The sequence below is a fragment of the Zootoca vivipara genome, chromosome 3 (genome assembly GCF_965207765.1).
Source record: "Zootoca vivipara chromosome 3, rZooViv2.hap1.1, whole genome shotgun sequence".
In the NCBI taxonomy this organism is placed as follows: domain Eukaryota; kingdom Metazoa; phylum Chordata; class Lepidosauria; order Squamata; family Lacertidae; genus Zootoca; species Zootoca vivipara.
In genome coordinates this window covers 4,585,564-4,608,351 of record NC_142586.1, presented here as the reverse complement: position 1 = coordinate 4,608,351, position 22,788 = coordinate 4,585,564, and the positions used below count along the sequence as shown (strand labels likewise).

Here is a 22,788-nt window from a genome sequence, read left to right as displayed (position 1 = left end):
GGAGACTCTGCTAAATCTTGCTATTGGAAGCCTCGGGTGGACAACACAGAGAGATGTTAACCAAGAGACTTGGGGAAAACTGTGGTGGTGCAGTTGGCAGAAAGTCACTGAGGGGACTTTTTGTGGAGATGGTATTCCCTAGCCTTGTTAGCTCTGGTGTTGGACTCTGCTCTCGTACAAATGATGTTGTGCCAGGGCGGGTGCAAAGAACCAAGAGCCTGCCTATAGGAAGAGAGGAAAGCATTTTGTGAAGTGTCAGTGGTTGAGAGCAGGACTAGATTTTGGAGGTGTTCTTTATGTATGGTACACTCCCAGGGTGGAGAGAAGAGTGCTGAAATTCTTTAAAAGGACACACAGGGACTGAGACTTGAGAGAGAGAGAGAGATACGAGAGTAATGCCTTTGGTCCTATAACCTCCTCACCATTATTCTGTGCAGGGAGCAGCCAGCTATACTTGTTCTGAATGGGGTGAGAGACATTTTTACTATTTTTCACTGGGTACCAGAAGCGATTGCTTGACTATCAAGCCTGGACAGAGTCTCCACGCTCCGTAAAAATAAACAGCAGCTGTGTTAGAGCCACTGCAGCCTGGAGGTTAGCATGTTGGTCAACAATAGAAGTTCAATTCCCTGCCTGCCCACCCCTGGTCCTGCCATGAAATTCACTCTATAATAATACCATAGAGGAGGACAAGGGGGAAGCAGCAATGAAAGCAAGCAAAGCTGTGCCTTCTGACTCAAACCCTTTTTGGCATTTGCCTCCTTTGACAGACTTTAGCCAGTGCTTCCTCCCACCCCAAGCCAGCGAAACTAGAAGCTTGTTGTCAGTGTTTTATAATAAAAAGTTGAGCATGTTCTCACCTACTGAGAGAAGACGCCACATCACAGCAGGAGTGGAAAAGCAAGCAAACACATCATCAGTGCAGGAAAAGTGGGTAACATGGGGGAGAACCACCGATTGCCCCCGACACTGACCCCACATGTATACCAGGCCACTCTGGGTCTTGGCAGCAGAAGTGTGAGCAGAATGGCAAGCGGCAATCTCTACTACTCTGAAAGAAAGAAAGAAAGAAAGAAAGAAAGAAAGAAAGAAAGAAAGAAAGAAAGAAAGAAAGAAAGAAAGAAAGAAAGAAAGAAAGCAGGCTATGGGTTAGTCAGCTGCTGACACCAGACATTTACAATACACAAAGAATTGCATAATATGTCGTGAAGGTATACATGGAGATTACAGGAAGTATCATAACAGACTACGCAAGACATAAAAAAATTCAATTATCACATAACTAGTAGCTGAAAAAGGGAGATTCATAATATCTTTGCGATGCACACCCTCTTCTTCTAAAAGTACATGTACCTCAAGGCATTTATCACAGTATTTATGCTCAATTGCCCAAGAAGGAATATTTACCCTTTAATAAAATTAATTAACACATTTATTGCCTCATTCCCAGTTTAAGAGGTGATGTGCATCAATGAACAACTGCCATATATAAGTGGTAATGGGCAAAGAAGGTCAACTGCCTCCGGCTGCCTATTGCGGGAGACACAGAGGAGGCACCAACTGCAGTCGGCTAACATCTGCAAGGCCACAGGTTCCCCCTCCCTGCTTGGGGGGGGTGCGGAGTGTGCCTGTTCCACCAGATCTAAGCAATTAAATAATCCAGCTGGGAACCTGCCAAAAACACCAAAATCTGCAAATGGCAGGAAGAGAGAAGTCCTCCTCCCCTTCGCTCCCTCCCTCCCTCCCGTTGCCTCTGCAAACAGGAGGCAGATTTGTCTTGGCCTTCAAGCCTCCTAGATTTCAGAGAGGGCAGGCAAAGGAACCGTTTCCCTTTATGCTTCCTTTGCCCACGTGATGTGAAATCAAAGCACAACGGCAACCAAAGCAGGATTTGCAGCAGTGGATTGGTGGAGGTTACAGAACCCATATCCTTTGTTGATGCAGCATGATTTAAAACCACATGAGCAGACTTTCCATGCAGTGTTTGCTGCAAGTGCCCATCACTTCAACAATGGAATAGATGGCAGCCTGGGACTGGACACTTGACCGTAGCCAATAATTTGGAAGTTCAGCATTTTGTAAAATGCTACATACCTGAATATGAAGTATGATGTCCATAAAACTCAAGCTTCTGCTTTTTTATGGCTGTTTTATCTAAAACCTGTTATCTCTTTTCCCCCTCATCTACAGAAGCCCAAACAGTAGCATTTCAGTATAAAGTGGCAGAACTGCCGTATATGCAAGCATTATCAGAAATCTTATTCTATCACTACAGCATTGTAAGCAACAGATCTGTGTCACACAACCCGATACATATTTACTTAGAAGCAACAAGTCCTGCTATGCTAATTGCAGATAACTATGGAGGGCGGGGGGGGGGGAGGCAAGGCTTCTAATATTGTACAATCCCAGCAGCTTCATCACCAAGCCATTCCAATATTTTCAGCTTTGAGCATCAAAGGTATTGCTGAGGCTTACAGCTGCCTGCACACATTCAGTGCTATTCTCTCTCTCTCAGTACTGTTTTGTTTTAAGCGAAGGTATGAAAAGACCACATTGCCAAATACTAAGTCACTGAAGACAGAATCATGTTTACCATAATGGTAATGGTAAAGGGACCCCTGACCATTAGGTCCAGTTGCAGACGACTCTGGAGTTGCGGCGCTCATCTTGCTTTACTGGCGGAGGGAACCGACGTTTGTCCGCAGACAGTTTCTGGGTCATGTGGCCAGCATGACTAAGCCGCTTCTGGCGAACCAGAGTAGCGCATGGAAACGCCGGTTACCTTCCTGCCGGAGCAGTACCTATTTATCTACTTGCTCTTTGACGTGCTTTCGAACTGCTAGGTGGGCATGTATGTTGACCATACATTCAAATACTAGAATCCCTCCCCCTATGCTGCTATAAATGGACATCTAATGCTCTTGCATTCTACAGGGATAAAAAAACGTACGACAGGTACATGTAGCCAATGCATTCCACGGGACAGTATCACTAGAGGGCCTAAAAAGGATTGCATGGCCTGTAATAGATTTGATAAATGGCAAAATCCCCTTCATGGATCACTGCCTTGTCGTGCCGAAGGGGCTTAAATAACTTAGAGAAGTTATGTTTTGACCAAACGTGATCCACCTGGAGAAGGAACTGGCAAGCTCCAGTATCCCTGCCAAGAAAACTCCATGGACAAAGACAACAGGCATATAAAAGTTATGACGTTGGAAGATGAGCCCCTCAGGTTGGAAGGCATCCAACATGCTACTGAGGAAGAGCGGAGGACAAGTACAAGTAGATTCAGAGCTGATGAAGCGGCTGGGCCAAAGCCGAAAGGACGCTCAGTTGCGGATATGCCTGGAAGCGAAAGGAAAGTCCGATGCTGTAAAGAAAAATATTGCATAGGAACCTGCAATGTAAGAACCATGAAGGAAGGTAAGCTGGATGTGGTCAAAAATGAGATGGCAAGAATAAATATTGACATCCTGGGCATCAGTGAACTAAAATGGAAGGGAATGGGCGAATTCAGTTCAGATGACTATCATATCTACTACTGTGGGCAAGAATCCCATAGAATAAATGGAGTGGCCCTCACAGTCAACCAAAGAGTGGCAAAAGCTGTACTGGGATGCAAGGTGCTGACCTTTAAAGCCCTAAATGGCCTTGGTCCTATATACCTGAAGGAGCGTCTCCACCCCCATTATTCAGCCCGGACACTGATATCCAGTGCTGAGGGCCTTCTGGTGGTTCCCTCACTGCGAGAAGCAAAGCTACAGGGAACCCAGGCAGAGGGCCTTCTCGGTAGTGGCGCCCACCCTGTGGAACGCCCTTCCATCATAGGTCAAGGAGATAAAAAACTACCTGACATTTAGAAAACACCTAAAGGCAGCCCTGTTTAGGGAAGTTTTTAATCTGTGATATTTTAATATATTTTGGTATTTGTTGGAAGCCGCCCAGAGTGGCGGGAGAAACCCAGCCAGATGGGCGGGGGTATAAATAATAAATAATAAAAAATTAATACCGTGGTTCTCATATTTTAAGTCATCCCTACAAAATAAGCCATGGCAGGATTTTCCTGAGTTGAAGAAATATAAGACATACCCCAAAAATAAGGCGTAGTGGTGGGAGCAGGTCTGGATGGCGCCATGGAAGAGGAAGGTGCCTGTCAGCGCCCGGAACCGGCTGCTGCTGCCCCTCCAAAATGCCCAGCAGCATGCACCGCGCCAAGCACTGACCCGCCGGCGGGACTGGCAAGAGCCACAGCGCCCGCCGCTCCAAGCCCCGACCCAGCGGCGGGACTGGCAAGAGCCGCAGCGCGCACCGCGTGAAGCCCCGACCCAGCGGGACCCAGCAGCGTGCCCTGCTGAAGCGCCGACAACGCGCCCAGCAGCGCAGCAGCAGCCAGTTCCGGGTGCCGAGCCGCGACAGGGGAGGTACCATACTGTAATTTTTTAAAAAAAAATAAGACACCCCCGAAAATAAGCCATAGGCTTATTTTCTTGAGTAAAAAAATTATAAGACGTGTCTTATAATATGAGAAACACGGTAAATAAAAAAATCTCAAAAATGATACCGGTAGAATGATCTTGATACAAATCCAAGGCAGACCTTTTAACATCACAGTAATCCAAGTTTATGCACCAACTACCGGTGCTGAAGAAGCTGAAATTGACCAATTCTATGAAGACTTACAATACCGTCTAGAAATGACACCAAAGAAGGATGTTCATCTCATTATAGGGGATTGGCATGCTAAAATAGGGAGTCAAGAGATAAAAAGAACAACTGGCAAGTTTGGCCTTGAAGTTCAAAACGAAGCAGGGCAAAGGCTAATAGAGTTCTGTCAAGAGAACAAGCTGGTCATCACAAACACTCTTCTCCAACAACACAAGAGACTCTACACATGGATATCACCAGATGGGCAGCATAGAAATCAGATTGATTATATTCTCTGCAGCCAAAGATGGAGAAGCTCTATACAGTCAGCAAAAACAAGACCTGGAGCTGACCGGGGCTCAGATCATCAGCTTCTTATAGCCAAGTTCCAGCTTAAACTGAAGAAAGTAGGAAAAACCACTGGGCCAGTAAGATACAATCTAAATCAAATCCCTTATGAATACACAGTGGAAGTGAGGAACAGGTTTAAGGATTTAGATTTGGTACACAGAGTGCCTGAAGAACTATGGATGGAGGCTCGTAACATTATACAGGAGGCAGCAACGAAAACCATCCCAAGGAAAAGGAAATGCAAGAAAGCAAAATGGCTGTCCAATGAGGCCTTACGGGGGAGAGGAGGCAAGCAAAATGCGAGGGAGATAGTGAAAGATACAGGAAACTGAATGCAGATTTCTAAAAAATAGCAAGGAGAGACAAGAGGGTCTTCTTAAATGAGCAATGCAAAGAAATAGAGGAAAACAACAGAATGGGGAAAACCAGAGATCTGTTCAAGAAAATTGGAGATATGAAAGGAACATTTCGTACAAAGATTACCATAATAAAGGACAAAAGTGGTAAGGACCTAACAGAAGCAGAAGACATCAAGAATAGGTGGCAAGAATACACAGAGGAATTATACCAGAAAGATATGGAGGTCTCGTACACCCCAGGTAGTGTGGTTGCTGACCTTGAGCCAGACATCCTGGAGAGTGAAGTGGAAGGCCAGTGGAAGTGATGATATTCCAGCTGAACTATAAAAAAATTAAAAGATGATGCTGTTAAGGTGCTACACTCAATATGCCAGCAAGTTTGGAAAACACAGCAATGGCCAGAGGATTGGAGAAGATCAGTCTACATCCCAATCCCAAAGAAGGGCCGCCCCAAAGAATGGCCGCCCCAAAGAATGCTCCACCTACTGCACAACTGCGCTCATTTCACACGCTAGCAAGGTTATGCTCAAAATTCTACAAGGCAGGCTTAGGCAGTACAGTGGTACCTTAGTTTATGAACACAATTGGTTCCGGAAGTCTGTTCATAAACTGAAGCGTTCATAAACTGAAGTGAACTTTCCCATTGAAAGTAATGGAAAGTGGATTAATCCGTTCCAGACGGGTTCGCGGAGTACTCAACCTGAAACGTACTTAACCCGAAGCATGGGTGTAATTGGTTCCGGAAGTCTGTTCATAAACTGAAGCGAACTTTCCCATTGAAAGTAATGGAAAGTGGATTAATCCGTTCCAGACGGGTTCGCGGAGTACTCAACCTGAAACGTACTTAACCCGAAGCATGGGTGTAATTGGTTCCGGAAGTCTGTTCATAAACTGAAGCGAACTTTCCCATTGAAAGTAATGGAAAGTGAATTAATCCGTTCCAGATGGGTCCGCGGAGTACTTAAACCGAAAATATGTAAAACGAGGTGTTCATAAACCGAGGTTCCACTGCATGTAGACCGAGAACTCCCAGAAGTGCAAGCTGGATTTCGAAAGGGCAGAGGAACCAGAGACCAAATAGCAAACATGCGCTGGATTATGGAGAAAGCTAGAGAGTTCCAGAAAAACATCTACTTCTGCTTCATTGACTATGCAAAAGCCTTTGACTGTGTCGACCACAGCAAACTATGGCAAGTTCTTAAAGAAATGGGAGTGCCTGATCACCTCATCTGTCTCCTGAGAAATCTCTATGTGGGACAAGAAGCTACAGTTAGAACTGGATATGGAACAATTGACTGGTTCAAAATTGGGAGAGGAGTACGACAAGGTTGTATATTGTCTCCCTGTTTATTTTACTTATATGCAGAATTCATCATGCAAAAGGCTGGACTAGATGAATCCCAAACCGGAATTAAGATTGCCGGAAGAAGTATCAACAACCTCAGATATGCAGGTGACACAACCTTGATGGCAGAAAGTGAGGAGGAATTAAAGAACATTTTAATGAGGGTGAAAGGTAAAGGTAAAGGGACCCCTGACCATTAGGTCCAGTCGTGTCCGACCCTGGGGTTGCGCGCTCATCTCGCATTATTGGCCGAGGGAGCCGGCGTATAGCTTCCGGTCATGTGGCCAGCATGACAAAGCCACTTCTGGCAAACCAGAGCAGCACATGGAAACACCGTTTACCTTCCCGCTGTAGCGGTTCCTATTTATCTACTTGCATTTTGACGTGCTTTCGAACTGCTAGGTTGGCAGGAGCTGGGACCGAGCAACGGGAGCTCACTCCGTCACAGGGATTCGAACCGCCGACCTTCTGATCAGCAAGCCCTAGGCTCAGTGGTTTAACCACAGCGCCACCTGGGTCCCAGAGGGTGAAAGAGGAGAGCGCAAAATATGGTCTGAAGCTCAACATCAAAAAAAACAAGATCATGGCCACTGGTCCCATCACCTCCTGGCAAATAGAAGGGGAAGCAATGGAGGCAGTGAGAGATTTTACTTTCTTGGGCTCCTTGATCACTGCAGATGGTGACAGCAGTCACGTAATTAAAAGACGCCTGCTTCTTGGGAGAAAAGCAATGACAAACCTAGACAGCATCTTAAAAAGCAGAGACATCACCTTGCCTACAAAGGTCCGTATAGTTAAAACTATGGTTTTCCCAGTAGTGATGTATGGAAGTGAGAGCTGGACCATAAAGAAGGCTGGTCGCCGAAGAATTGATGCTTTTGAATTATGGTGCTGGAGGAGACTCCTGAGAGTCCCATGGACTGCAAGAAGATCAAACTTATCCATTCTGAAGGAAATCAGCCCCGAGTGCTCACTGGAAGGACAGATCCTGAAGCTGAGGCTCCAATACTTTGGCCACCTCATGAGAAGATTCCCTGGAAAAGACCCTGATGTTGGGAAAGATGGAGGGCACTAGGAGAAGGGGACGACAGAGGACGAGATGGTTGGACAGTGTTCTTGAAGCTACGAACATGAGTTTGACCAAACTGCAGGAGGCAGTGGAAGAGAGGAGTGCCTGGCGTGCTATGGTCCATGGGGTCACAAAGAGTCGGACATGACTAAACGACTAAACAACAACAACAACAGGCAAAATCCTAACCAAAAATGAACTGACTTTGAGCCACTGCCATTAGACATGAAAAAGTGACCCCTTAGCCCCAGATGGATGCCAGGAGAGCAGAGAGAAGATTCAGATGGTAAAGATCCGTGTTCCTCACCTTGGGGTCCCAACATGTTCTCTGAGAGCTCTGACAATGGCCAGCCCCCTTGCCACTACCTCCAAGGCCATGTTGAGGACGTTCAATGAGAGGAAGGAAGATTGTGAGGTTGTGCCCGATACCTCAGGGTCCGTATCTGGTTACCACAGCGTAGCATCAGGTTTTTTGGGCAAGCGTTTAAATGTGAAAATATAGAACACATTTAAAACATGACAAAATTAACTTTTATGTCCCTTGACTATGAAATGGCATACAGTTTACTAGGGGCACTTGAAGCAGGAGAGGAGCAGGAAACTCTGAATGGATGGAGACTTGAAAGAAGCTTCTCATGGTGCATCACTGTAAGGTTTGTAGCTCCCCTTCGCAAATCACTTGGCTGAGCTAGAAAGATATTTATTTACAAGGCTTTATTTATATATGTACAAAGCACAGTTCCCTTTCATGCTGTTTCCCCATCAGAGTCAGAATCAGGGAGTGCTGCTTGTTGACTCCGCCTCCAACATAACAGTCTCCTCAGCCTCAAAGGACGCCTCTGATCCCTGCTCTTTAACCTCCTCCTTTGCTGGGCTGAAGGGACTGGCAGCATCTCTATGTCAGTGCTAGAGCTGGCTGGGTGGTGCTGACCCTCTGCTTCCGCATCCGAGAGCCTTAACACCTCATGACTCCCCCCTGCGTCACTTCCTGCTCTCCCCCTCCTTCCTGCTCCTGCTCAGACACTTCTCCTTCCTCCGACTCCAGAGCATTCTCATCCAGTTACCTGACAATCACAGAATCACACCAGTTGAGGGCTATTGGATCAACCAACCCAGTAGAAAGAATCCGGTCCCTAGGCAGGTATAGCAAGTGACACCAGTCTTTTCCTCCCTACATCACTAGAGTAGAAAACAAAAACAGATTGTCCTGAACTTAAGGTGGTTTTCATTCATTTTAGTTGCCTAGCTTTAACTAAAAGTAAAGTTTATTCCAAAGCTGCATTTGAGACAAGACACACATTTTTTGCAGAGTGGAAATAACCAGTCTTGCCGCACAGACTTCATGGTCTGAAGGGAGGGTGGAAACTGAGAGGGGATCAGAGAAGAAAGGAAGACAGGTGAATACCTGCCCACAGAGCCTGCGAGGAGAAGTTACCCTTTACACCAAAGACGGAGCAAGGCATTCAGTCAAAGGCATTTCAGGGCCATGAACAGACACCTCAAACATCCCTGCCTCCCAGTTCCAAGGATTAGTCACAGCAAGATTTACCTCTCCTTTTCCATCATGATCTGCACAGGGCTTAGCTGGTTGCTTTTACTGCCAGTTCCCAGCTGCCCATAAGTGTTTGCTCCCCAGGCGTAGAGCAAGCCCTCATCCGTTAACACCATTGTGTGTGCATAGCCACAGGCAACCTTCAAGAAAGAAAATGGAAATCAATGCTAGCATCACTCTAGCCAGTGTGGTCTAGCCAGGTGGTGGACTTGTAACCTGGTGAACCGGGTTCGCGTCCCTGCTCCTCCACATGCAGCTGCTTGGTGACTTTGGGCTAGTCACACTTCTCTGAAGTCTCGCAGCCCCACTCACCTCACAGAGTGTTTGTTGTGGGGGAGGAAGGGAAAGGAGAATGTTATGAGACTCCTTCAGGTACTGATAAAGCGGGATATCAAATCCAAATCCAAACTCTCTAAGATGGCCAGTTTTAAACACCAAGGGAGTCTGCACACAGGTTGTGAAATGCGGAGGGGGGTGTCCTACGGTTCTCCAGATACTGTTGGACTGCAACTCCTGTTATTTCTGACTACTGGCTGAGGCTGGGGGTGGAGAGAGCCCAACAAACATCACATGAACTGTAGGTTCCCTGGCCCAGGTATGAAAAGGTTTCACTGATTATTGATGGCTTGGTAAAATACTTGCAGAACAACTGAGAAATAACCCAAGACATTTTGTCTCCAAAAGACCACCAATAAAATGTTGACACAATCTAAGGTCTGGAAGAGGTAGCTGCATCTTGGCTATTCCCTTTCCTGCCCTTGGCGAAAACCACCAACTGAAAGCTGCCCCAGCTGTAGTGAAGATGGCAGCCATTTACAGTTTCATAGTTACTAGGCCTCTTCAAAACAGAAGCTCATAATAAACCAGGGGACCATTAAGCAACACAACTTACACCATTTTGTACTCACCTGCATTACACAGAGGCCTTGGAGCGCAGCCACTCGGCATGGGGTTAGCTGGTTGCCATTGTTTCCCAGACCTAGTTGACCATTGCCATTGTAACCCCAGCCATATACCTTCATGCAGGAGAAAGAACAGTTAATCTGGATGCAGTCCAGGGAAAGAGGTGGCCAGTGCAGTGTGCTCGTGAGAGCGTTAGACTATGATCTGGTAGACCCGGGTTCAAAGCCCCACTCAGTCACAAAGCTCAGTGGGTAACTTGGGCCAGTCTCTCCCTCTAGCCTACCTCTCAGGGTTGGTGTGAAGGTAAAATGGTTAGGAGGGAGAAACATGGAACTCCTTGAAGGTGGGATATAAATGTAACAATAAAAATGAATTTACAATAGCTCTAATTCAGGGAGAGATGTTGAGAAAGGCAGGCTGAAAATGCACCTACATACATTTCAACTATTTTTTTCTACCTGTTGCCAACTCATTTTTCCTTTTGTGAACAATGAACACTGCATATTGACCCCTAAAGTGTAAAATGAAGGGTTTTGTCCCTTTTAGTTTAATCTGCCTACAGAGTTACTTGGTTACTCTGCCCTTCCCCTACATGTTACAGGACAGTTTTGAATGTACTGGATTCATAGCATAAGAAAACAAGTTTGACTTTCCAGCACTTAAGAGCAAGGAAGCAGCAATGTCAACACTATTTATAATAATAACTATCTGGCCCAGTCACGCGTTGCTGTGGGTTTTTGTGTTAAATGGACCTTCAGAGTCTCCCTTTAGAGTCCCCTCACCTGCCCTGTCCCAACCCTGACTCCCCTACTGTAAGTTTCAAAAAGAAGACTCCCCCCACGTGTGTTCCTGAAAATGTCCCCACCCCCCCACTGCTTTGGCTGACTCAGGGTCCTACCTCCCCACCATGGTTATGTGTTCCCCCCCTCCCTTTGTTGTGCCTCATCCCTGTGATTCCCCCACCCTGTGAAAGCCCCATATTCTGTAGGCCCACAGTTTTGCCTGTGGCCTACTGAATGGTGCGGCCTACTCAGTTTTCCCTGCTTGGCAATGCTGCGGCCTACTGAAAAAGCTGGGCCCTGTTGCTGCAAAAGGACTGTTTTTAGTTGGTTACTGTGGAATTTTGTGATGTCATCTGACGGCGCAGCTTTGGAGGCAGCAGTGTGCGATCTGCCTTTCTATTGGATGCTGCTGGAGTCTTCAGAGCTTCTGGTGGTGATGTTTAATTTGGGCGCCACTTTTTTGTGTTTAATCATTATTTTAGGTGTGAAAGGTGTGGTTTTTTTGGGGGGGGGAATTATGCCAGATCCCTCCCTGATGGGCATGGAACGTTGTGGCCAAATTTGTTACATTACGGTTCAGCAGTTACGGAGAAAGGCTGTGACCTCCGTGCTCGCTATGCCTACATTTTTATATATATAGATAATAAATAGTAAATTTTTATTCATACCCCGCCCTCCCTAGTCGAAACCGGGCTCAGGGCGGTTGACACCAATAAAATTACAATAAGACATAAAGAAAGAAAACAATTAGTTAAAATACAGGTTAAAATACAATTTACATTTAAAATTTTAAATGCAGCCTCATTTTTTAAAAGACCCAATTCAAAAACCTTAAGGGAGGAAAACATAGGGGTCAGACTGAGTCCAGGCCAAAGGCCAGGCGGAACAGCTTCGTCTTGCAGGCCCTGTGGAAAGATGTCAAATCTGTTCAAATCTATTTGTGGACCTTAACGTCCTCCACGGGGCATACCGTGGAGAGGCGGTCCCGTAGGTACGAGGGTCCTAGGCCGCATAGGGCTTTAAAGGTCAAAACCAGCACCTTAAATCTGATCCTGTACTCCACTGGGAGTCAGTGCAGCTGGTAAAGCACTGGATGAATATGGTTCAGCGGCAGGGACCCCGTAAGGAGCCTCGCCGCGGCATTCAGCACCCGCTGGAGTTTCTGGGTCAGCTTCAAGGGCAGCCCTGCTTAAAGCGAGTTACAATAATCAAGCCTGGAGGTGACCATTGCATGGATCACTGTGGCCAGATCAGGGCGAGAGAGGTAAGGGACCAACTGCTTAATGAGGCGGAGATGGAAAAATGCCACCTTAGCTGTGGCTGCAACCTGCATGGAAAGGGAGGCATTGAAGGTTACACCCAAACTTTTGACAGAAGGTGCTGGCACTAGTTGAGCCCCTGCAAAAGATGGGAGTTGCCCCCCCAACCCCATGTCGTCCCGACCCAGCCAGGGGACCTCTGTCTTCAAAGGATTTAACTTCAACCAGCTCCCACGTAGCCATCCAGCCACAGCTTCCAAACACCTGGTCAGTGTGTCCGGGGCCGAGGCAGGGCGGTCGTCCATTTATAGCTCAAGTCTCCCCATTTCCTGAGGATAAACTTCCTCTGACTTAAGCCTTGACTAATTATTTACCAACTGCATCTGAGCTTTCAATAATTATCAAATGAATCACAAATCCTACTTTTCCCTTTAACCACAAGATTTGCTCTCCCAGGTGATCCAGCATCACCTTCAGAAATGAATTTTAGATGATGAAGTGAACATATTGGTGCCGGAACAAGTCCTAATGGCAATGAACAGCCAGCAGGTGTCTAGTTTAAAGCCACTGCAGCTCATCAGCTTCACAAACATTTCTGGGGCATCTTCTATTAGCCCTTTGTTCTGCACTTTCCATAGCATTTTCCATAGCTAGAAGCAGAGCCACCTTGAAATGCTTACCTCACCATTGTCCACTACAGCTATGGAAGAGGTTTGGCCACATGCAACACCGACCACCACTTTCGTCTGCAGACAGTTGGAAACCTTGCGGGGAGTAGGCTGGTTTGCCGTGGAGCCTGACCCAACTTGTCCGCAGTTGTTATAGCCCCAGGCATATACCTTGCCACAAGGAAAGAAGATGAAAAGACATCATGGGAACACACTCCAAACTTCCTTCAGAACAAAAATACTGCCTGAATAGCTTTGACTTGATTATCTCCTTTTACCTTTTTTTTAAAATTTACCCTAGAATTCTTCCGATTTTAACTCCACTGCTTCAGATATGCAGGTGTCACATCAAAAGTCTTGCCCAAAAACAGACACTGCCATGTGCCCACAGGTAGTCTGTTCCTTCTGCAAACATGCTTCGTGATGTGAAGTTACATCATGTAACTTTACATCATGAAACATCATGTTACATCTGTTAAGGTAAGATTTCAGTCCAAAATATTTCACTAGGAAAACGCAATACAATGATTAAGAGCAACATCAGATTCACTTTTCTCTGAGGGCTTCCCAAAATTTAAGACAGTTGAGAGATTTTTGAAATATTAAGTAGGATATAAATGCTTTTAAATAAATAAATAAATACAGGGAGACATTTGCAGAACAGGAGGTTCTCAAATGCAAAAGTTTAGTAAGTAATAATATACATATATAAAAGACTTACATCTCCATCAGATGATAGTGCTAGAGAATGATGGGAGCCACAAGCTACTTCAATTACTTTCTTAATTAGCAAATTGGTACAGATTTGAATGGGTGTAACACCCTGATTGGTGGTCCCATTTCCAAGTTGACTGTATCCATTATGTCCCCAGGCATAAACTTCACCATCTATGCAAGGCACAAAAGCACAAATGTCCATAATTTATCTATCTAACCCTAGAAGATGATTCCCAATTCCAAACACCACCAGACAAAAGCAGGTCAGAAAAAATATAAGGGACTGCATCCAGAGCATGCACGCCCACAATGCAACTTCCTCTTCTGCCCCCTCCAGGCCACCATGTGGCTTCAAAATCTGCTCCAAAGCAGAATTTTGGGGCATGTCGGGGAGAGGATAAGAAATGCATGTCCTATTTCACAAGCAGAATTCTGCTTGTACGGTGTGGAACACAGCCCTAAGTCTTAAGAGAAGTACCTGAATTACAACCCAAAGGTTTGAGGGAGTGGGGTGTGCACACACACATGGAGTGAGACACCTTTAGATTTTATTTTTCCTAGGAAGCACTGCAGCATCTGCATAACTTTACTCCTCCCTGGTCTGCTGAATGCTGCAGCACAAAGGAAAACACTGAGAACTGCACCCACAGGCTCCACCTTTAGCACAAGCTGCAGGCAAGCATCAAAGGAAGATGTCAAAAGACTGCTCTCATTCTTAGGGTTGACATTGGAGACAACATTGTGTGAAGGCAGGAAAAGATCCATGGGGGTTGCAATTCAACAACGTCGGGAGAGCCACAGGTTCCCACCCTTGGCGAGAGGGAAGTGCCTAACAGAAATGTGCAGCCCAAGCTTACCACAAATATTTAAGCTGGGCAAATATTTTTAAAACCATGTCCACATCCCATTGGAAGCAACATAGTTAAGTAATTTAGTGTCTTGCCCGACAAAGTAATCAACTTTCATGGCCACAGAGAAGGAACAATATACACTTTCACTCATTCATCCAATTACAGCTATTCCAATTTATTCATCCAATTTACTTAAAATCAGATGAGAAGAGAAGATATGCATTCTTTGACATGGGAGACTGGATTGGAAAGAGTATCAATATACTGTGTGTAGGAGTTGAGGGGAAGATGCAGCCACACAGGGAGGTTAAGATGGAACAACCTGTTGTTGGAATGGACTTGCCAACAGCGCAAGGCCACAACCACCCTTGGGCCCCATTTCTAATGACCTTTGCTTAAATTTAGGGAGCATACAATTAGTATTGCTCAAGAGCAAAAGTACCTTCTGTACTAAGTATTACATGTGGTCCACTTCCATAACTGAGGCTGCGAATCCTCTTTCCGCATAAAGATTCAAGTTTCTTTGGCACAATGGTACTCTGGTTATCTCCAGTTCCCAAACAATTACTACAGTTTAGTCCAAATACAAATACCTGGAAAGAGAGACCAATCACACTATATTTCAATACATATATTTATAGCAACAGTCATCAAGATGAAAGTGAATCAGGGTAAATATACAATTTGTAAGATTTAATAGGATTCTTACTATATACATTTCAGCTATAGTGTCTTTATAACGATAGCATGGTTTTGCAATGAACTCTATTTTTTTTCTTCAATTTTTTTTATTTATTCTTCAATAATTTTACAAAAATCAGATTCAGACTCAGATCAAATCAGAAAATACAAACTCAAAAATACAGATTCAAATAAAAAAGATATTTACTGACAAGAGAGGAAATACCCCTTACCCACCCTTTCTCACCCTCCACCCTGTGCTAACTTCCAGCCTATTCTCTGTTTCAGTTTACATATCCAAATTTCTTTTGTATGCCTTTTGCATATTAATTTCATTCTGTTTATTTTGCTTGCCTTCACCTGTCTGCTAAAAGATCAGCATTTTTCACAATTTTTGCTTTGTATTCATCAAATTTCTTTCAATCTTGATCAATTTTCTGCTATGATATCCATTTTATCTAATCTTTAATGTAAGATCATCAAATTATGATACGGGGAAATGAGGTTGTAAAAAAGTCATCACCCTATTAAGCACCTATCTTTTTCCTTTATATCTTCACTTAACATTCCTAGCAGATATAATTCAGGAACTTTTTAAAAAGAATATTTTATTTTATTTTTCATTTCTATATAGATCTTATCCCAAAATTCTCTGATCATTTTGCATTGCCACCATATATGTATATACGAGCCCACCTCCTCATGACACCTCCAGCATGTATTATCACTTCCTTTGTATATTATTGCCAGTTTCGCCGGGGTGAGATGCCACCTATATTGCATTTTTAGGACATTCTCCCTTAAATCGTAATTCGGGGTAAATTTAATATCTCTAATCCATAATTTTTCCCATTTCTCTACCATTATTACTTTTCCTAAATCTTGTCCCCACTTAATCATGACTTCTTTCACTTGTTCCTCTTTAGTGTCCCATTCTAATAACAAATCATATAAATTTTGAATATATTTTTTATCCCCTTCTAGTAATATTTTATCAAATTTTGAATATCCTTTTTCAAATCCCAATATTTTATCTTTCTGTAATCTTTGGTTGATTTGGAAATATTCCAGCCAAACATTTAAATATTTTTTAACCTTTTCATATTCTTTTAATTTTATATTCCCTTCATTTTCTTCCAATAATACTTTATATGTTAGCCACTTTCCTTCTAAATTTTTCCTTTTTACTGCTATTATCTCCATTGGTGATATCCACCACGGCGTCCTTGGTTCTAATATACTTTTGTGTTTTTTCCAAATTTTTAATCATGATTTCCTTATGCAATGAACTCTAAATGTAATAAACAAACATGTTAAAAGTCCTTACAACCTGGATTCACAATTGAAGGCTGACTGGCCAAAATCTCCCAAACTCAACATAGTATGCGATGGATAAGGAATAAGGAATGCTGGAGCTATGATCATTTTATGAAATTGGATTTCTTTTATAATATGGAAGGAACACTCTGATTTTAAACATCCAAGGTCAAAACGCATTTTGGCTGGAATTATACCCATGAAAGCCACTGTACAATTTACTTAACTAGCCCCTGTATGTTCAATTTTCTTTCTTTGAAATTATTCCACATACACATCATTTAGACTGAGAAATATTTTATTTTTCTTATTCTTACATGTTTATAACATTGATACAGGAAGCCATGAATCTTTACCAACTCTTGGAGAACTGGGACAAAACTAACAAAGTCAATTTCAATAGGGACAAATGTAAGGTTCTAAGAATGAGCAGTGAGCAATTCAGGTTTCTTGTTCGTTGGCTGAGAGATTTTGACGCAACATGAAGTTTAAAGGAAGATAACTTTACCAGCTCCATCTGGTATGCAGGCTGAGACCCTACCTGCCTGCAGACTGTCTCGCCAGAGTGGTGCATGCTCTGGTTATCTCTCGCTTGGACTACTGCAATGCACTCTATGTGGGGCTACCTTTGAAGGTGACCCAGAAACTACAACTAATCCAGAATGCAGCAGCTAGACTGGTGACTGGGAGCAGCCCACATTGGCTCCCAGTATGTTTCCGAGCACAATTCAAAGTGTTGGTGCTGACCTTTAAAGCCCTAAACGGCCTCAGCCCAGTATACCTGAAGGAGCGTCTCCACCCCCATCATTCTGCCCGGACACTGATATCCAGCGCCGAGGGCCTTCTGGCGGTTCCCTCACTGCGAGAAGCCAAGTTGCAGGGAACCAGGCAGAGGGCCTTCTCGGTAGTGGCACCTGCCCTGTGGAACGCCACCCCACCAGATGTCAAAGAGAACAACTACTACCAGACTTTTAGAAGACATCTGAAAGCAGCCCTGTTTAGGGAAGCTTTTAATATTTCATGAATTAAGTGTATTTTAATGTTTTGTTGGAAGCCGCCCAGAGTGGCTGGTGAGCGGTGTATTAATAATAATAATAATAATAATAATAATAATAATAATAATAATAATAATAACTACTTGTTTCTACGAAGGGCCTCGTTCCTCCGGTTGCAGGCCACAGGGCAGCTGTGGGCCACAGGGCCAGAACCCCAAGGGGGCTGGCACTCCTTGTCCTCTCTCTTGTTCTGTTGGATAGCTCCATCAGCCAGAGACTATGGTTCAGGCATGCATCTTGGCCTCAGTGGCGTAGGTGTGTGTCTGCCAACACCTCTGATAGCCAGGGCAGCCTCCATGAGACCGGCTGCCCCCTTCATTCTCAACTAACTTTAATTTAATCATTTTTTTCTTCTCATTTAAAATACACAGTCTCTTCTCAATCTATTTAATATCATACTGAATGCCCTAGTAAAACAAACAGAAGAGGAAATGAACCAGAAGATCTCATAATTTATTTTAAAGAACTTTTTCAAATAGTTTTAAAGAAATATTCTGATGTTGTTCAACCAGCAACGTGGTTTTGAGATTTGTTTCTATCAGCTAATATACCGGTACAACTTTTTTAAAGCCTTAAGACTATCTTAAAAAAATATATCCAAGCATACATACATTTGCAAATCACTTGCGTTGTTTCTGGCTTATGCGCCAGATATACAAACTTTTTTTAAAAAGTTAAGCCATTTAACCTAGACAACCCAATCTTTACCTCATCACTGTGGGTGATGTATATTGCTTCATTGGCAGATGTTCCAAACACACATGCTTTTTGGATGGTTGCTATTTCTTGTGGCGAAAGTAAAGTAAATATCGGCCACTTTCCAACATCCATCATGACTCCACAGTTCCTTATACCAGACTTATAATTATGCTGGCATTTTGTCTCCAATTAAAACAAAATCATGGCATCACCTGGAAGAGAAGAAAGGATAGACAGAACTGGATTTTCAGATATGGAAAACCTATTTCTAAATTGTGGTGTAGACACAGTGATGCCTAACTCTGGGTTACACAGATTTACACAGGCGTGTAGTGCAGCTGCAGGGATGTATTCCTAGGCAGCCCTGCAAATAATCAGAGATAGCAGTCACACATCTCCTGATGCACCTGTTAACCCGCCAGCCCATTCCCAAAGCAGAGAGGGAGTTACTATCCCCTACAGACCGTCCACTACTCTTTGTCTTCCCATTTCTACAGGGAGTTGCCAGAGTTGCAGCTGCCATTTCATTTCGGACAAAAACGTCAGCTAAGTCTGTGCAGGCAGCCTCTACAACATTGCTATGGAGACTTACTAAATCTGGTACTAAATCTGGTGCTGAACAGAACATGAAAAGGCTTGAGAAACGGCATTCCACTGTTGCAAAGCAGCAGCACAAACATCAAAAGCAAGCTTTGTTGCCTTTGCTCAGATGACATCTCTGAAATGACCCAACAATGCTAGTGTACAAACCAGCTCAAAACAAGAAAGCCTGCAAGTTTAGTACCACTGAAAGTTAAACAGAGACAACCATGTTTACATGAAACAAAAGGATGTTTCAAACCTAAAGCTTTAACTCTCTGTAATACCAGGAGTGACAAAAGTTGTTTCCATATCTCAGTATTGTGGGGTTTTTTTTAATCTTACCTTGTTGATAAAACCTGTGTGCAGCACAAACCTTTGAGATAATGTCACATGAAACATGTTCTGCACACACTGTAATTTCCTGCAACGGCTGCTGGGAATTGCAACATGTGAAAGACACTATGAATCAGGAAACAAGCAGCCAACACATCTGTATGGCTCCAGACACTAGGCTAGAAACATGTGGACCAAGGCAAGTGATTATGTAACAAAAAAGGAGGCTAACTGGTCACCACCTGCCTGTGGCAAAGAGGCATCCTCAGCCTCCCAAACCCAGGCTCTATCCACTGGCCCAAAATGGTCAAGCGCAGAGACCAAATGCAGGATTCTCTCCAGACCTCACCTCATTCACAGCCACATCCTTTGCTCAAGGAGGGTACTACCGGTAAGTAGGGTCCGTGTTTTTACCAGGCCTTGAATTCTGCTCATGCTTTTTGTTCCCCTACACCAGGAGGTGCCCAAACTTTTTTCAAAGAGGGCCAGATTTGATGAAGTGAACATGCGTGAGGGCCGACCAAAGTTGTTGAGCTGTTTTTAGGATTGAAAATTCAGGTAGGTAGCCATGTTAGTCTGACACAGTCAAAATATATATCTATTTTTAAAAATGTCCAGTAGCACCTTGGAGACCAACTAAGTTTGTTCTTGGTATAAGCTTTCGTGTGGATGCACTTCTTCAGATACACTGAAACAGAAGGGTAATACCCCTCCCCACCCCCTCACTATATATAAGGGTCTGGTGACTTCTGTTGAATGAAATTTTGGGGGTATAAATTGTGAGGCTAAGGTAAGAAATAGAGATGGATGGGAAAATAAATTTAGATTTGGATTAATTAATGAATTATAGGTTGAGGATAGTTGATTTTTATTTTTTTATAGATTAGAATTGGTTGTGAGATAATGGAAAAATTGTGTTAGAATGATTTAAGATGATAAAGGGAAATTGCTTAATTTAGATTTAAAAATGGACCCAGTGTGGGGGGAATCGAGGAAGTCCACAATGTCAAGTTAATGTAAGAATTGATATGTTTTTCCTTTCTTTTTCCCTTTTTGTCTATGTTTTATTTTTATTTTATTTTTTTGCTTTTGTTTTTGTGAATTTTTGTATTTTGAAATGTTTGAAAATCGCCTGGCGTGCTATGGTCCATGGGGTCACGAAGAGTCGGACACGACTAAATGACTAAACAACAACAACAAAATATTATTTGAAAAAAAAGAAAAGAAAGAACAAAGCAAGACATTTAAGTTTTGATATAAAAAAACTCGGGGCCTGACATTTCCCCAGGAAATCAAAGCATTTGTTTGCACAAAACATGAAATGATTCAAGCATCCCACTAGACTCATGGACATGACCAGCTTAGGTACATTCATTTCCATGGGGTTACCTTGAAAAGGGCATTGCTGAATGCAAACCATGGTGTTGGAAGGTGGGTACCTTGTAAGTCCCATAGCCTGGCAGCCTTTTTGCTCAGGGCAGGACTTACCTTCCAACACCATTTAGCAACACAGGCAAACCTTTAGGGAAGCAGAGCCTACTGTCTCCCACTGAAAATCTGCTTCCCTGTAGTTTCCACCTACCGGTACTGGCTCTGGATTTGCCTTCCAGAGCAGATCTTCAGATATTTAAAAAGCATTGTCATCATGTCCCCCTTAATCTTCTCCTCCCCAACCTAAACACAACCACAGCCCCAGTCCCCATCAGATACTACTGGTTTGGGTTCCATTTTAAATCAGAATATGTTACATCATTTGAACCATTAAGGAAGATATAGAGTGTTAATTACACACTGCAAAACAGATTTGAGTACACTCCTGTCTTAGCTGCCCATCTAAACATGTGACATTTCTAAATTCTTTCAGACATAGCCTAAGGATAAATATGGACGTATCCTGCAAGAGCTTGAATAGCGAAACTGTCAAGTTGTCAGAAAAGCCATCTTGATCCCTTCTATTATACTCGGAGGCAAGCACTGCGTTTATAATTTGTACACATATGTAACTTCTATCGCCTTCATTACTAACAGCAGCCACAAAAACACTCCTGCCTGTTAACTTTGCTTAAATCCAAAGCACACCTTCAGATTTTTAGTCTTTTATGCTACAGCACCTGATAAGCAGCAAACATTACTCTGCTTTCTTGCCAGGAAGGCAGGCAGGACTTGCTCCTGTTCCAACTCTATTTATTAGTTAAGTGCCCTGAAAGCCGACGCCCATCCTGCCTCTGGGGGATGAAAAAAGAGCTGCTCTCCTTCGCCCCGCCACCAACATCATGAAGGGCTGCGGAATATGGCCCTGGGCCTTGACTAGGAAAGTGGACGGCGAGGACCAGAGGACTTCAGGGAGGAGGCCGAAAGGGGCGGGCAGGAGGCTCCGAGGCACCAAGGGCCCAAGCATCTCCACGCGGCCCATTTCTCACCAGAAAGCGAAGCATTCAGCCCGGAAGCCTCTTGAGCGTCCGGGGGATCCTGAGAGGCGACGGCGAGGCCCGGCTTGGTCTTTGGTGCGCGAAGGACAGGCCCGCCCGCCCCCTGGAGACGCGGCTCCGAGTCCGCCCCGAGGGAGGGATCTCCCGGGAGAGACGCGCCTTCGCTCCCGCCCCGAGAAAACCCTGCGCCCCGAGCCAAAGGGCGCCGCTCGACGGAGCCCCGAGGCGGAGGCGGAAGAGGCACGCCCGGCGCAAGGACCCGCGCGGCCACCTAGCGGCGAGCGGAAGGCGCGCGTACAGGCGCCGCTCGGCTCTTTCCCGGCGACCAAGAGAGCTCTGCCCCCTCCCTCGGGCTCCGCTGCCTGAACCTATCACGCGCCTCCTCTGTGGGGCCCACAGCCAATCAAACACGCGGGAAAGGCGGAATCCCGACGATTACACAGACGCATGCGCGGCCTTGGAATTTTCCGCGTGGCGGGAAAGAAGCTGCTCGTGTGCCCCGCCCCTTTTATCGCCGTAGAGCTACTAAGAGTGGAAATCAAGAGTGACGCTTTCCTGGTCCCTTCGCACTCCCTTCCTTTCCACTCTTTCCAGCCACCGCAACCATCAGAGATCCTTCTCTCTGAGGATGCGGAGCTCCAAGCACTGCTCTCCTGATGTACCACCGGCAAGCAACAAGCACAATTACAGTACTGTACTGTGTGTACTGTATCTGAAGTGTGTACTGTATCTGAAGAAGTGTGCATGCACACGAAAGCTCATACCAAAATAAAAATTTAGTTGGTCTGTAAGGTGCTACTGAAGGAATTTTTTTATTTTGCTTCGACTCAGACCAACACGGCTACCTACCTGTAATTACAGTACTGTTATAAGAATTTTAAGGTCCTAGATATACAATAAAAGGTAAAGGGACCCCTGACCATTAGGTCCAATCTTGACCAACTCTGGGGTTGCGGCGCTCATCTCGCATTATTGGCCGAGGGAGCCGGTGTATAGCTTCCTGGTCATGTGGCCAGCATGACAAAGCCACTTCTGGCGAACCAGAGAAGCACACGGAAACTCTGTTTACCTTCCTGCCGGAGCAGTACCTATTTATGTACTTGCACTTTGACGTGCTTTCAAACTGCTAGGTTGGCAGGAGCAGGGATCAAGCAACAGGAGCTCACCGCTTCGCAGGGATTCGAACCGC

General features: G+C 44.5%; 1 protein-coding gene across 2 annotated transcripts in view; it reads right to left on the bottom strand.

Moving 5' to 3' along the window:
• Positions 1-21,852, bottom strand: part of RCBTB1 (RCC1 and BTB domain containing protein 1) — a 34,094-nt gene extending 12,242 nt beyond the window's left edge. For both annotated transcript variants that reach the window (XR_015949279.1, XM_035110364.3), the window contains exons 1-8: positions 21,591-21,852; positions 18,265-18,467; positions 14,946-15,096; positions 13,657-13,823; positions 12,948-13,106; positions 10,232-10,339; positions 9,321-9,463; positions 861-1,051 (exon numbers count right to left, since the gene is read on the bottom strand). Coding sequence is in view for 1 of the 2 variants with exons in the window: in XM_035110364.3 (XP_034966255.1) it covers positions 861-1,051; positions 9,321-9,463; positions 10,232-10,339; positions 12,948-13,106; positions 13,657-13,823; positions 14,946-15,096; positions 18,265-18,390 (1,045 nt within the window). In the remaining variant the exon portion in view is untranslated. The remainder of the gene's footprint in view (positions 1-860; positions 1,052-9,320; positions 9,464-10,231; positions 10,340-12,947; positions 13,107-13,656; positions 13,824-14,945; positions 15,097-18,264; positions 18,468-21,590) is intronic.
• Positions 21,853-22,788: the final 936 nt, after the last annotated feature.